Genomic DNA, 15,209 nt, shown 5'->3' on the forward strand with positions numbered 1-15,209 from the left:
ACATCAATGTGTGACCATATATGTTAACCTAACATCAATGTGTGACCATATATGTTAACCTAACATCAATGTGTGACCATATATGTTAACCTAACATCAATGTGTGACCATATATGTTAACCTAACATCACTACAGCTTCTGTTCTCACAAAATGCCACAGACTAACATGGTCATGTTAGAATATATTGACCACCAGACTAATTAATGGAGGATGTTAATGTTAAGATTAACTTAACATAGGTCATGCCTGCAACACACACACACACACACACACACACCTGGCCTGGCTGTACCCCATACCTCGTGGTCTACATACATACATACGTACACTGTGCACCACAACCATCTTGCATCATCATAATTATCATCAATTATAAATCATAATCATCATTATCATTATTATCATAATTATCATCATCACTCGTACACCAGACCAGCAGTAAACTACTGAACTACTTAATGATCATTACGGTAACAACTTCACACCAGACTACGATGATTACCTTATGTTTATACAAATAATAACTGCACATTGTGTCATCAATTATATCTACTGGAAAATTATCAATTATATCTACTGGAAAATAATTAATTACAAAATTATCTCAGTTTAAACTACCCAAAAGGTTTGCTAACTACCCATTGACGTCTAACATGTCAATTTAACACTAATATATATATCTAACAAACTCAATCATATTTACATCATAATTATAAAAGATTTCATCTAATAATTACTTGAAAAAGGATGATTATAATCTCATTAGTCCCATGGGTCAGGCGACACATGTGTCCCTCACGACGGCCAGGGAGCAACTGGGGAGCCGGCCACCCGACCACCCGACTCTGACCACAACTGCGGTGTTGCCACATCACATGATCATTGCCTCACTACACTGGTGCCACATCACATGATCATTGCCTCACTACACTGGTGCCACATCACATGATCATTGCGTCACATCTCACTACACTATATCATTACATCAAAATTATTATCATCAACATCAACATTATATACTTCACTTACATTGTATACTTACATTTGATTCATACATAAAAGTATTAAGTATTTAAACAAACAAGGACGAGTTGTGTGCGGCAACACTGTACCGTATTTAAATGTCTTCCTGTTGTTAGTCATATTTAAAGTCCTAGTGTTGTTATTCGTGTATTTAAATGCCACATTTTCCCTTCTACATATTCAATAAACACTAGAGTATCAATATAGGAGATACTTATGACTTACGTATGTCCATATATGTTGTTATTCGTGTATTTAAATGCCACATTTTCCCTTCTACATATTAAATAAACACTAGAGTATCAATATAGGAGATACTTATGACTTACGTATGTCCATATATGTTGTTATTCGTGTATTTAAATGCCACATTTTCCCTTCTACATATTCAATAAACACTAGAGTATCAATATAGGAGATACTTATGACTTACGTATGTCCATATATGTTGTTATTCGTGTATTTAAATGCCACATTTTCCCTTCTACATATTCAATAAACACTAGAGTATCAATATAGGAGATACTTATGACTTACGTATGTCCATATATCACCCAAGGGTCAGGAAATGATAGATCAAACTAACCAATTTCCCACCATGTTCCTCCACCTGTAAACCTTAAATTATTATTATATTCACAGATGTTAACCAATAAATAACTTCATGATCTAACCCGTTAAAATATGATAAGACTCGCTGGGTAATCTATAATGCCTCACTAAATAAATGTAGGTTATTCATTTATATTTCAAGCCCAGTGAAATTTGTGTTTCCTGGAGAATAAAGTTAATATTTTCTTAAATTTTAAGCTAAAATATTGATTTTGGAGACAAACTACAATACCATACAACCCGCTATCTTAAATATCTCAACTACAATACCATATATTGCAGACGACCTAACACATTTTATTTAAGCAAGGCTTTCTCCCAACTCTTCTCTCTTCACAACTCACACTTCACCATGACCCAAACACCCTCACCCCATCATCAAACACATCTACCTCTTACCATTTCCCTATTTCAAACTATTTTAAATACTTAATTACAGTAATGGCCTTCACAAATTATTCTAACTCCAAATTCATATTCAGCAGATAAAATAGCCTCTATATGGAGGTTCTAAATCAAATACATTTCCCAAAATACATCAAAAAAACACGTATACTAGTTCAAGGTATTTTCCAAGGCCAAAATACTTTTCTATTGCATTTTGACACCAAAGAAATGTGTGGGTAGATTGTGTTCTTGTGTTCCCACAAGTTATTGGCTGTCCCACACATGAGGCTTGTAAATAAACTACATTTTCAGACAAGCATAAGGGAAGGCATCCTTCTTGTAGAGGAAGAGAGCAGAGGACATGTCAGAAAACCTTTTTTCTACAAGTATTGGTGTGTTGTGAGTTGTATGTGGTCAAGACTCAGTTTGAGAGTTTCTACAAGTATTGGTGTGTTGTGAGTTGTATGTGGTCAAGACTCAAGTTTGAGAGTTTCTACAAGTATTGGTGTGTTGTGAGTTGTATGTGGTCAAGACTCAGTTTGAGAGTTTCTACAAGTATTGGTGTGTTGTGAGTTGTATGTGGTCAAGACTCAGTTTGAGAGTTTCTACAAGTATTGGTGTGTTGTGAGTTGTATGTGGTCAAGACTCAGTTTGAGAGTTTCTACAAGTATTGGTGTGTTGTGAGTTGTATGTGGTCAAGACTCAGTTTGAGAGTTTCTACAAGTATTGGTGTGTTGTGAGTTGTATGTGGTCGAGACTCAGTTTGAGAGTTTCTACAAGTATTGGTGTGTTGTGAGTTGTATGTGGTCAAGACTCAGTTTGAGAGTTAGTGTTACACTTGTTCTATGAACATCACTTGCCAAAATGAACAGATTCATGCCTGAATATGTTTTTGGATAATGCTAAGGTCAGGAAACAAATAATGACATATGAAGATTGTCTTAACAACTAAAGTGAATTGGTCTGATACATGTTTGAAGTCCAACCTACACAGATGGAAGTAATGAACATGGAACAGTGGAAGAATGTCTCCATTTCATTATAAAATGAGGCTTATATTATGTGAAGAGTGGAAAAGATGCTAAAATACTGGAAAGAAAGTGTGATACAGAGGAATATATTGAAGAATATATTGAGAGTCTGTGTTCTGCATGAACAACCCAGTGGAAAGAACTGGGTTGACATCAAGATGTATGACATATAAACCTGGAAATGAGAGAGACTGTGAGGTGGATGATGATCTAGTGTTTTGTTGTTAGACAAACTGTGTGAGAAACAACAATTGGTCAGGGAAGTAATATTCACCTGAGATTGTAGGTTTGAAGTGGGTGACAAGATGACTTAAGAAGTGTCCAACAAGGATTCTGGGCATGAGGAGGACAACACAATGAGGTAAAGAAGCAAAGCAAGAGATTATGTTTGTGTAAGAGGGACATTTTGCATTAAGAGTGTTTGGAGATGTACAGGGAGAGGAATGCACATGGTAGACTGTGCATAATCCAAGCTGATGTTTTGGAGGAGACAATATCTTATGTAGGTCTACAGAGGACAGAAATTACATTACACCTTCACAAATTTTGATCTGCATTATTTGGGAAATTATGAGGGAAGTTCTGTTCTTACCTGGGTACTTTGACGAAATAAAATGATGGTGTTAGAACAAGAAATTTATTGTACAAAAAAATCAATATATCTTTCGAGTTGTAAACGTTAAATTGTACTTCAATGGTTTAAACATTTTCTATATAATACATTGAGCATCATGTACTCACTTCACTTCAGGTAATCACTGTTCAGCATTGACCATATAAGACATGAGGTGCCCTAATGTGTACACATTAGACTGGATGATGTGTTGAATTCGCTCTGTATAACATGTGGCCATAGGTGGATCTGGGGCACGTTGGTGGTGACCTGAGGACAACTCCAACCAGCGGTCAGGGGAAGGAGTGTGATCACGCATGTACATCCACACATCCTGAAGTATACACACTAATTCAAAGGGTGCTAATGCACCTACCATTTGAGGCAACATTCTTAAGGGGCCTGGCAAGAACTGTGCTGTTACCATTACTTCTAGAAGGTACCGGGTGGACTGAAGAGAGTCTGGGGCTTGTTTAGCTGTAGATAAAGGACTGGTATTCCAATATGCTGTGAGTGCAGCTGTTAAAGCTCGAACCAGCACAGAGCAGTAACTCAAAGCTGCGCGATGAGTTGCCACAAATTCAAGGAGGGACCATGCTATAGGATACTCTTCAAAAGTTTTCTTAATGGCCAAGTCTCTCTCAAAGGTGAATTTTATATACTCCTCAGGCCAAGGGAATCCATTAAACATTATATCTGGAGAAATTAACTCAACCAACAGCAGAGCCACTGTTGAAGCTCCTTCACCATTAGCTTGAGCAGCACAACAAACACTCAAAGTGTTAAGCATGAGTTGTGAGTGAAGTTTTATGATGTCAGGTGATAGGGTAATATTCTTCTGATGTGATGATGGTCCACTTCCAATAATTCCCATATGAAAGATGCTTGTGTGAGACTGTGGAACCTTTACCCATGAGTTAAACTGCCTGTTGGCTTGGATCAACATTTCTCCTGGAACTTCTTTGGACTCAAGGTGACCTTGTTTGACTGAGCCAAAGAGATAAGCACATTCAGGTCGAAATACGCCTTCCACAAGGAGGCGAATTATCAGATTGAGAGCAAGGGAAGACTGAGCCAGCTGACTCAAAATACGCTGGCATCTCCCAACACCACATATTTTTTTGGTTATATCAGATTCGTGTAAGCAACTGAAGAAGTAAAAAATAACAGCATGACTGAGCCGTAAAACATGACCTACAGAGACTGGTTTCTTTAAAGGTAACTGACAAAGCACTTGAACTGCAGCAGTCCCATGGACAGGATTATTGATGAACTCAGCCAACAAAGGTACACTAATCAAAAGAGCCTCAGTAAGGGCTGGATATATGTGTAATCTTTCCTTACGACCCTGAAACAGCAACGTTTCCAAACTGTTGAGTGCAGTAAGAACAGTAGACGATCCTGTTTGAGGTTGAAGTGCCCCAGCAAGAGCAGTAGAAAGTGATGTAGCTGGTGTGTGCTGGACAACCTGATGTATCATTATAGCTGTGATGACAGATGAGAGAATTTGTTGATGGCCAACTGCTCCATCACGAGCGTGACAGTGAAGCAAGTGACCAAGAGTGGTGGTTGCGGTTGCAGGTCCTTGCTGTACTACTACCAGAGTGATCAACTGTTTTAGATAAACAAGTACTACTTGGCTACCAGGAGCACCTAAGGTTTCCTCTAAGACACCAACAACAGGAGATATCGCTCTTCCACCAAATGCCATTCCTACATCACTTCCATCCAGCCCCCCTCCACGAAGACCTACCAGAAAGGGAATGTGAATACGACTGGATCCAGCATTTCTTCTCATGTACGTCACCATGCAAATCTCTCCTACTACACCTTGCAAGATATTATTGACAGCAGAGGCAACTGCAGCAGGCAATTTAGGAGCAGGTGCAGCACCCTGGAGTAGGAGGTGCAGGAGAGAAGGAGCAGCAGATCCACCTGTATCCAATACTAAGTGAACCACCATTTCCTGTAACTGGCAATGGGTTGCAAAGTACCTGGGTACCCACCAGCCAACCTGGTTAGCCAGAGCACCCAGACGATCACTTGGCATCAAGAGTGTATCCAAACCAGAGGTAAGAGCAGCCAAAACAGCCCTCGACCTACTCGTTACAGCTAGACATAACAAGAATGGTACAGAAGCTTGCGCCTCTGGATCTGAAGCACCATTAAAGGTACGAAGTAAAATGGCATGTAAACTACGTCGAATGTCTGGTAGGTGGCGATCAGCTAAATGACTTAGGATCTTATTGACACTGGCCAATTGATGCTCAGGTGGTCGACCATGACAAGAGGCAAAGCTTCTCAACCCAAGAGCCAACACTCGACTTATGACTGTGGCTGGGAAAGAACAGCCAACGTGTGCTACTAGCCAGTCAAGGGCTGGTCCACTAGCAGCACTAGCATCAAGAAGTGCAGCTACAGCAGTGTCTGGATCGTGGGCAACACAGACCACAGTAAGAGCAGCTAAAGTACGTGCGGGGCTACAGGACAGCCAACCAGCTACTACCTCCTCCAAGGTAGCATCTCCACGCCCCACAACTGTGTTAGCCCATTCAACAGACCAGCGCCCCAGTTGCTCTACGGCCCACTGGCTAACAAGAGGTCCCCAGACCCCTGGAGTGGACTCTAACAGATCTCCTAACAGGCCTTCAAGTTGTGCAGACAATCCTTCCTCTGTCGTCTCAGTCTTGCGGGAACCGTCTCCAGCACTATATCCCCGCATGTGAGATGATACCTGAAACAATACAAAACACAGCACCAGTTATAATGACCATGCACTGTCATTATTTTGCTTAACCAGATGAATACACACAGCTTATATGATGATATTAAGAAATACTGGAAGAGAAAATGTTTCATAACCAAATTAAAAGAGTACGACGCCCCAAAAGAAGAATGGTTTATCTCAAATTGTTCTCTATCACTTTAGGATACAAAATACAAAACTCAAGTTTAAATAAATATTCTATGCATCAAAGACAGAAAGAAAACAATCAGATGGTTATGAACAAAAAGAAAATTAATCATAAAGTAAGATGAAATCTTACTCAGAAAAAATAAGCACATATGTTCAGACATTTCAACAATAAAAAAAGCTCTAAATTAAAAAAAAGAAAAAACTTATGCCTCATGAGGGACTAATGTCACTATTAATTAATGTCACTAATGTTGCTATTAATCAATATCACTAATGTCACTATTAATTAATGTCACTAATACACTGTGCTGACCTAGTCAAGTTATGGGACTTGCCACATGAGGGCCAATCAATCAAAATGCCCCACATGACCAAATGATCTTCATCCAAAAACTGCTCCCAACACTCTTGCTTTATAAGAAAATTAAGTTTCCATGAACTATACACTCTCTTCCCCCATGACGGAGTTATGGAAGCTACTTGTCGACCCAAACACTTACCGAGATTAATGGGACTGAACACAAACAATTAGGGGCTTGCTCGACTGGAGTTTGTCCCTAAGCTGGCACTCACCCACGTGAAAAAGTGACCACTTATACTTTAGCAAGAATATTCTAGTGGAACTCTTCGTCTGCAGCCAAAGAAAAAGAACCCGAAAACAACCATATTACCATATATATATCCCACTTAAAACTTATTGTACAGTACCAACATATCACCCACTCTGGCAATATCTAACACTGCCATATATATAGACCACTCAAAACTAATTCCATCATGTAGACCTGTGCGCAATACACATACAGAAATGCTACATATAAGCAACAGTGACAATGTACAAATTAAAGTACCCACATATATATTACAATTCAATGAGAAAAATATATATATATATGCATGTAAATATATGCTCCCTAGACACATACAAGTTACAATGTCTTTACTGCATTCTGGACACTGACCATCCCTCGAACAGAAACAATACAATTTCAAAATTCAGTATCACAAGACCCCATCATGCCCAAGATGCAACTTACACACTGAACACATACACCACAACTGCCCTATGCTTATCCCACAGATACACTGAATGACATGAAGTTTAACCCACAGATACAAATCACCACCACACTTCATGACCTGTGGTTCTGCTCTGTAGATGTAGCCAACATCTTGAGTGCTGATAGGTTCTCAAAGATGGGACTCTATCCATACTTGAATGTTTTGCAGGAATGGCATCCAGTACATAAATAGTGAAAGCCAATTGGAGCAACAAAAGATTGGCCTTCATGGACTTTTACAAATATGTACATGGTATTTTGAAATATTCAGTAAAACCAACTCCTCTATATAAATATTCAGTAAAACCAACTCCTCTTTATATATCTCTATGTCACAAAAAAATGCAGAAAATCTTGACGTGCAATATGTAAATGTGGGTCATACACTGCAGAATATTTGGGTTAAAGCAATAATTTAATGGTTAAAACAGCACATGCAGATATTTTTGTTTTAAAATTACTGCTATTTTTTCTCAAATTTGCCAAGGAGACAAGCTGCTGGATCTCCCTAGCTTCCTTTGCACTTCATCTGCAAATACCATATTGCACTGTAGGCTGCAAAATTTCACACTGTGAAACATCCAAAAACTGATATACCTGCTACACACATTTTCATATACATAACTATATCTTTTTTTTTCATGAAGTGACTATCTAATAACTCTATAAAATGGTGTTTTACATTCGCTTTAGATCTGCTGTCAATGGACTGAATCCGGAATGTGAAATGTCTGGGATAAACCATGGAAAGGTCAGTGGGTTCTGGGTATGGATAGGGAGCTGTGGTTTCGGTGCATTACACGTAACAGCTTGAGAATAGATGTGCCCAGATGCGGCCTTTCTTTGTCTCTTCCTGATGCTCCCTCACTAATGTGGAAAACAGGGACAAAGTATGAAAAAAATAAATAAATAAGGTGATGTTTGGACTAGGTCCAGTATTTAAACTTGGCACTCTGTGCACATCATTTTTATACACAATAAACCTAAAATACAATATTTTTCATTGTTTTATCAAATGGTCACGTCACATCAAAAACTTTGAAATGAGGTGTAGGAAAATGTATACGACACATCTGTCAAATTTGGGACATTTCTCTACAGGAAAGTTTTGCAAGCACAAAAAATATTTGCAAATTAAGTACATAACAAGCTAGTGGTCTAGGGGTAAGTGTCCACAGGAAATGTTTGAAATAAAAGCTGTAAAATGGTGCAATTTCATGATTTTTAAATTCAATATTGCCTTTTACATATCAATGATTTTAAGAAGATATGTGCAAATGGTATTCTGTTGATTTGTTTCTTTAACATTTCTCTACATTCTGTTACTTACCACAGACCTACTTACAGTTTATATGCATCAAGATCACTACAGTCTCAAACACCAGTACTTCTGAGTATGTTTCAGTCACTTTAAGCAGGAAAAGGATGTTAAAACAACTACGTTTACATACCTGCCTTGACAATGTATGAGCCAAATATGCCAGAGCTGCAGGTCTTGCTGGCGGCAAGTTACGCAAGAGAAAGAGTGCCGTCTCTGCTGTGGTTTGTTCTTCTCCGTCACTGATTGCATCTCTTCTTCCTCCATGACTCCTTTTGTCGGAGGATGTCAAAGCAAGATTAAGGAACCGGTCTAGCTCAGTCAGCAGCAAGGTGGTAGAGATGCCACGGCCACCAGCATCCACATTTACACCATGACCTGCTTCCATCGTGCCAGTCACCACCATAGTACTGAACCATTAAGAAAGCAAGAGATGGCAAAACTGCAAAGGAAATAAAAGAAATGAATGGCATATAACTGAAATATGTTTTAATTTGATCTGTCAGTGATTAAATACATTTGAATCTCCATGCTGCATTGTATAACATGGCACTGAATTTGAAACAACTTAATTTCAAACAAATTTGTATGGTATGGCAACTCAAATGTAATAAGTTCCTATTATATCCCATATCTTATCATTATCATTATTATTAGCATTATTTTCTAGTGCAAGCACAGTTTAGGTGTATACCTCTGTGTCAAGAACTAAGGAGCATTCCTTAAAAATGCTTCTCCTAAAGAAGAAATTGTTCCGTTATTATCATTTGTGTACTATGAGCACAGAGTTCTACACTCATGTTGTCCCATCTCTTAACTCTGTACATATGCACCATGTATATGAGTGTATACACACACATATACCTCATCCCATTATATTGAGTCCAAATGATCCAGCTTCTTAACCCAGCGTTACGGGAAGAGTAAATGGCCGGGGCAACCGCTGTGTCTGAGATCTGAATCCAGATAGGCCCTCGCATTCATCACGGTCAGCAACCCCAACCACAACACCATGCCATCATGTATGATTACTTATCCCTTGAGTATACTTCATATTTCTCTCGTTTACTAATGCCGTTATCTAAATTCAGTAACATACAATGTTCTAAATCAAAATCTGCAAGTAATTCTGTAATCACAGTAAATTACATAAAATATCTTAAACATATGGAGCTAATATCCAAAACAAATTTCAATAAGGAGTCAAAATGAATTTTTAACCTAAAAAGCATCTATAAATATCAATAATGTGCACCTTCAAATAAATATGAGGACGGAGAAAAACACCATGTACAAGTATCTCTAAGGTCGCCTATGATTTAATGTTTTCTCCATACAGTACATTACAGTGCCATCACAAAATAAAATCAATGAAATTCCTTAATCAAATATTTATGGTGCCCTGATATATCTGAATATAATGCTTAAAAATCATGCCCTGTTACCATAAAATGAAAATCATTCAATAGTCAGCACTAACAGCAATGTGGAACTCAACTGGTAAAATGCCAATTTATTCAGCATACAGTACACCATTACTGCAAAACACATTCCAAATATAGGATTAATTCTGTCCTAACACTTCATATCTATCACCATGCATAAACCCGAAATAAACATTTCCTCATAATCATTTAAGTTTTATGTGAAAGTTTTCACATATATTTTTCGCTTAAAGAAATACTGATCTTTACTCCAGCCCAACTACTCTTGTCTTCTTCTTCTCCTACGCCAGCCCAGCATCAAAATATCACATTACATGTTAAAAGTAATCCACTCACGTACTTACGTATGAAAGGTACTGATCTTTACCCCAACCCAGCCCAGTCCTCCTTTCATAATCTAAATACCAGACAGGACGAGTGAAAATATCAAATTATATGTTACGGATAATCCATTCGCATACTTTCACATGAAAGAATGCGTCGATCAAAGTTTACCCCAGCCCTCTTCTCGTAAGCTATATACCTGACAGGATATGACAAAATATTAAATTACATGTTACAGATAATCCATTCACATCTTAAATGTGAAAAGAAGAGGTGCTATCTCTACCCCAGCCCAGGTCTCCAGGATGTCAAAATATCAAATAAAATATTACAAATAATCCACTGGCATACGTACGGAGAGAAGACACGTTATCTCTACCTCAGCCCAGCCTAGCCCACCTGTCGTAATCTATATATCTGACAAGATGCATCAAAATATCAACTTATACGTTACGGATGATCCATTCACGTACTTACATATGAAAGAAAGACGTGTTGATCTCTACCCCAGTCCAGCCCAGCTCCCCTAAGGTAATACATATATACCCGACAGGATATGAAAATATCAAATCATAATAATTCCTTGAGATTTGAACCAAAATCCCTGGTAATACCCGAGTATCCTCTACCCTGGGGCCCAAACTGGAAATTAAATAGAATATATATAGACCTTATATGTGGCCCTCGGAACTGAAGCGTATATTACCTCATAACCAGGCAATCAATGAGCCATAATAAAAATTCTAGGCTCCTGTTATGGACTAACAACATATCCTGACTCCTTACAACGTGTATTAATTATAGATAAATTCATAAATTATTTAACTTGGACAAGTCAATTACGAGTCGTGGACAACCCTGGTAATTAATGACTCCTTTATGACCTTCAGGCATTCCTCATGATATTATAGTCATTATATTTACTCTTCCTAAGCTTTGAGTTACCATCTTACCTTGATAAATGCCTTAATATCGCAGGAAGGGACGATAAATGGGCGTCCTGCTGGCAGCGGTTGTTGTGGTTGCCTGGTTGCGTTCACACTAGTGTTGTGGCCTCTCCAAGACTCAATCTCCTACCGCCATTTTTTTAAAATATTTATCTATTTTCTTCTTGAAATATTGTTTTATCAGTTATGATAAGATCTTATTTTATTTCTTTTTAACTACATAGTTGACTGGATGGAAATAAAGTTATAAAATCTTAAAGTATTTTAGTAATTAGAGTTCGACCAAAACCGGCGTTTTTTATAAATCCGGATTCAGACTATTTTTATTTATTCGCCATTAATATAAATTGCCACTCTTTCTTTTTAAGTAATACTTTAGTTTCATCTAAATGGTCTAGCATTACGCATTATGGAGTAAACGGCCAGGAAACATAATAACTAGTTTTTTTCATTTTTCTATGGCCGCCATTATCTCAACTAATATTTATCCATTTTTACATTAAATTTTTAATGATATTGACTTCCCTTTTCCCAGAAGCTTTCTTTTCAATATCTTTTTACCATTTTCCATTCATTTTTCGTAATTCTGTGGCAGTTACTTCTCCGTGACTAGTATTTTGATAAAGCTGTAGCTGGTGTCAAATGACTTACAAATACACTATTGGTCGCAACTTCCTATATATTTCCAGCCATCTTAATATATGTGACTCCTGGCAGAGGAAGATGTTTATGACAGCGCCATCCTCGTCTGCTTGACTCATATTTCCAAAGTCATTTTGCCAACTTGTCCAGTAAATCTTATTTGCATACCGTGGTATTCTTCATTATTACTCCACGCACCCTGCATTATTTTTGACAGCGGCCTCAGGCCCAAATTGGACCCTAATTGGTTTGCTTTTACAACAGACGAGGGAAGTTCAAGGAAATCGTGTGACCTGACCTTCCCCCCCATGGGTTGCCATTCGGCTACCTTAAGTAGGAAGACACTCCACCTCAACTGTAGGACGTACTTCTTCAGGGGGCGCCACCGTGATGGAACTGGAGGCCATGTCTACTCGCTCTGAACACCTGTATGGCTGACTTAGAGACGTGCCAAGCGTTAGGAAACGTCAATCCAAGGCAGAAGTTTTTTTGAAGCTTGATATCCTAGAATCCCAGAGCCTAGCACCCAAGTTCCTTAAACTTCAGGACTTATAGGAACGGCCTCCCGAGGCACAACGGCAACAACTAACGAACTCATGTGGACCTCGTTACACCTCCCTTCTACAGAAGCTCCACGAGATCTGTTACTAAGCAACTCTCCCATGCCTGACCACCTACACCTACACTAGCGCCACGGGACCCAACTAACCTCATCCTTCCACTCGTAACATCTTCATCTGGATGTTTCTCGTTTCTGATCACAGTACTGACACCAGTTTTGACATCAGTGTTGTCACTTTTTGGCAACAAAGTTGATACCACTGCTGGCATCAGTTCTGGCTTAACTCACTCCGTGTTACCTGCCTCACCCTTGTCTCGTCTTGCCCTGAATCCTATGACATCCAATATCTTGACTTACCCTGTATTTTTCCTCACCCTTATCTTGCCTCACTTGTATCTTACCCCTCCCTGTATCTTGCCTCACCCATCATGACACCTCGCCCAGTGCTTTGCCTCACACTATATCTTGCAACACCACTTTGCTTCCTGTGTATCTTGCTTCACCCTCTATTTTATCTTGCCCAGTACCAGGCTCCACCCATTATCTTGCCTCGCCCTATATCTTCCTTCAGCCTATACCTAAATTCAGCCTTCATCTTGGCTCACTATCTTTTCGTTTCCTGTATCTTGCCTTTACCTTAGCTCACCCATTACTTTGTCTCATCATATATATATCTTGCCTCAAATCGCATCTAACCTCACCCTCTTCCTTGCCACATCCTATCTTACTTCATCCAAACTCGCTCTATATTCTGATTCACCATGAGATCTTCCCATCAGATTGCATTCAGCAATAATCGAAAATCATCAATATTATCATTAACATCTGAATGCAAAAGTAGGTGATACAGCAGATGAGGGTATTAATGAAGAACAAGAGACACCAATATGGACGAAGCCTGCAAACTGTAGTCATTTGCTGAAACAAGTTAATAATTGGGTTGGTTTGGTCTTTAGGCCTCTCAACTGCCACAGTTGTTAAATCACTGGTAATATCTGGTCTTCAAAAGAGGGTCATACATGGGGGAACAGACTGGTGGAGGTTCAAAGGGGTTTTGGGATTATGTACTAAAGAAATGTGCTCAAGGGAACATGGTATGATGTCTTGGTGGAGGAAAAGAAGAAAGTCTGTAGTGAATTTAGGAAGAGGAAACGAGACGAGGGCGGTGAAAGTGAGTGGGCTTGGAACAGAGGCTTGTGCGACGAGATACCAGGAAAGAGATTTGGGGAAAAATGGTGGAAGGTGAGAGTAATCAAAACTCGGACAGTGGGAAACAAATGACTGCTATTCAAGGAAGCGCTGCTGACATGTACAAGAGTAGTGTTTGGGCAGACCAAAGGTGGGATGTGGGCATGTGAGGAAAGAACTTGAGAGGTGGGATGAGTATATCAAATTGCTAATAAAAAAAAGGGGTTGTATGATCATTAACTGCAAGGAAGGGGTGCAGGTGATTGGCAAATGAGAATGAAGAAACAGCAGGTGGTTTATAGGGCCTGAAAAAGAGGGTAAATGAAACATGGGATGTCTTAAAACCAGGAAGAATGAAAATCTGTTTTGAAAGGAGGTAAATGTGTGGGGAGTAAAAGACAAATGGGAACATCATTGAGAAGTGGTAAGGGGCTAAGAAAAGCAAAATTTTTGAATGTGTTACATATCAATAATGTTACTCGTTAAAAACTTTATTATGGAGGTAAATGAGCAAATAAAGTGTTCAGGGGAAACCACAAAAGGTCTGCTATGTTTGGCTGTAAACGGGGGCTCCAGTTTTGTTGCATTATACATTACAGCTAGAGTGTGGATATGAGCATATGAATATCTTTCTTTCTGTTCCTAGCACTGTCTTGCAATCGTGGGAAACAGCAAATACACATGAATATAATATTACTATATTACCATTATTGTTGTTGCTGTTCTTCCAGTATAACCTTCCCATGATCAGTGACAGACATACAGGGGTAGGAGGTGGCAGGTAACTACAGTAATGCCATCTGGGTACTGGGAGGGTTAGTGACAGAAGCAGGGAGCCAGAAATACAGTGGCTGTCAAGTTCCCTTTTCAGACCCCAGTTGCTGTCTATTTCTCCATATTCACATACACATGGGCTGTTGTTGGCATTCAGTTCAGACATGCACTCTTTTCATCTCAAAAATAACTCAACAAAAGATATCTCAAGCCTCAACTCTAAAATTTTCCTGCAGCATTAGCTATTCAACAGACTTTCCTGAAGGCAAAAATCCCCCAACAGATATAAAAAGATCAAGAGATGGCACTGGACGAGCAAAGAACACTTACCACATACAAAGAGGCAATTGCATACAGCAGGCA

General features: G+C 38.9%; 1 protein-coding gene across 1 annotated transcript; it reads right to left on the bottom strand.

Annotated features, from left to right (window-relative positions):
- Positions 1-3,676: 3,676 nt before the first annotated feature.
- On the bottom strand, positions 3,677-11,800 carry omd (integrator complex subunit 5 omd). The gene is made up of 3 exons (XM_071696964.1): positions 11,687-11,800; positions 9,098-9,406; positions 3,677-6,402 (listed from the first exon to the last, which is right to left on the bottom strand). Exons 2-3 carry the CDS (start codon positions 9,368-9,370, stop codon positions 3,811-3,813), a joined length of 2,865 nt encoding a protein of 954 aa, XP_071553065.1. The 5' UTR covers positions 9,371-9,406; positions 11,687-11,800; the 3' UTR covers positions 3,677-3,810.
- Positions 11,801-15,209: the final 3,409 nt, after the last annotated feature.

This window comes from Panulirus ornatus, chromosome 61 (genome assembly GCF_036320965.1).
Source record: "Panulirus ornatus isolate Po-2019 chromosome 61, ASM3632096v1, whole genome shotgun sequence".
Taxonomy (NCBI): Eukaryota; Metazoa; Arthropoda; class Malacostraca; order Decapoda; family Palinuridae; genus Panulirus; species Panulirus ornatus.

Coding starts and splice junctions, on each gene's coding strand:
- omd (XM_071696964.1), bottom strand. CDS start 9,370: ATGGTGGTGACTGGCACGATGGAAGCAGGTCATGGTGTAAATGTGGAT. Junction 6,403..9,097: donor CTCATACATTGTCAAGGCAG/GTATGTAAACGT, acceptor GTATTGTTTCAG/GTATCATCTCACATGCGGGG.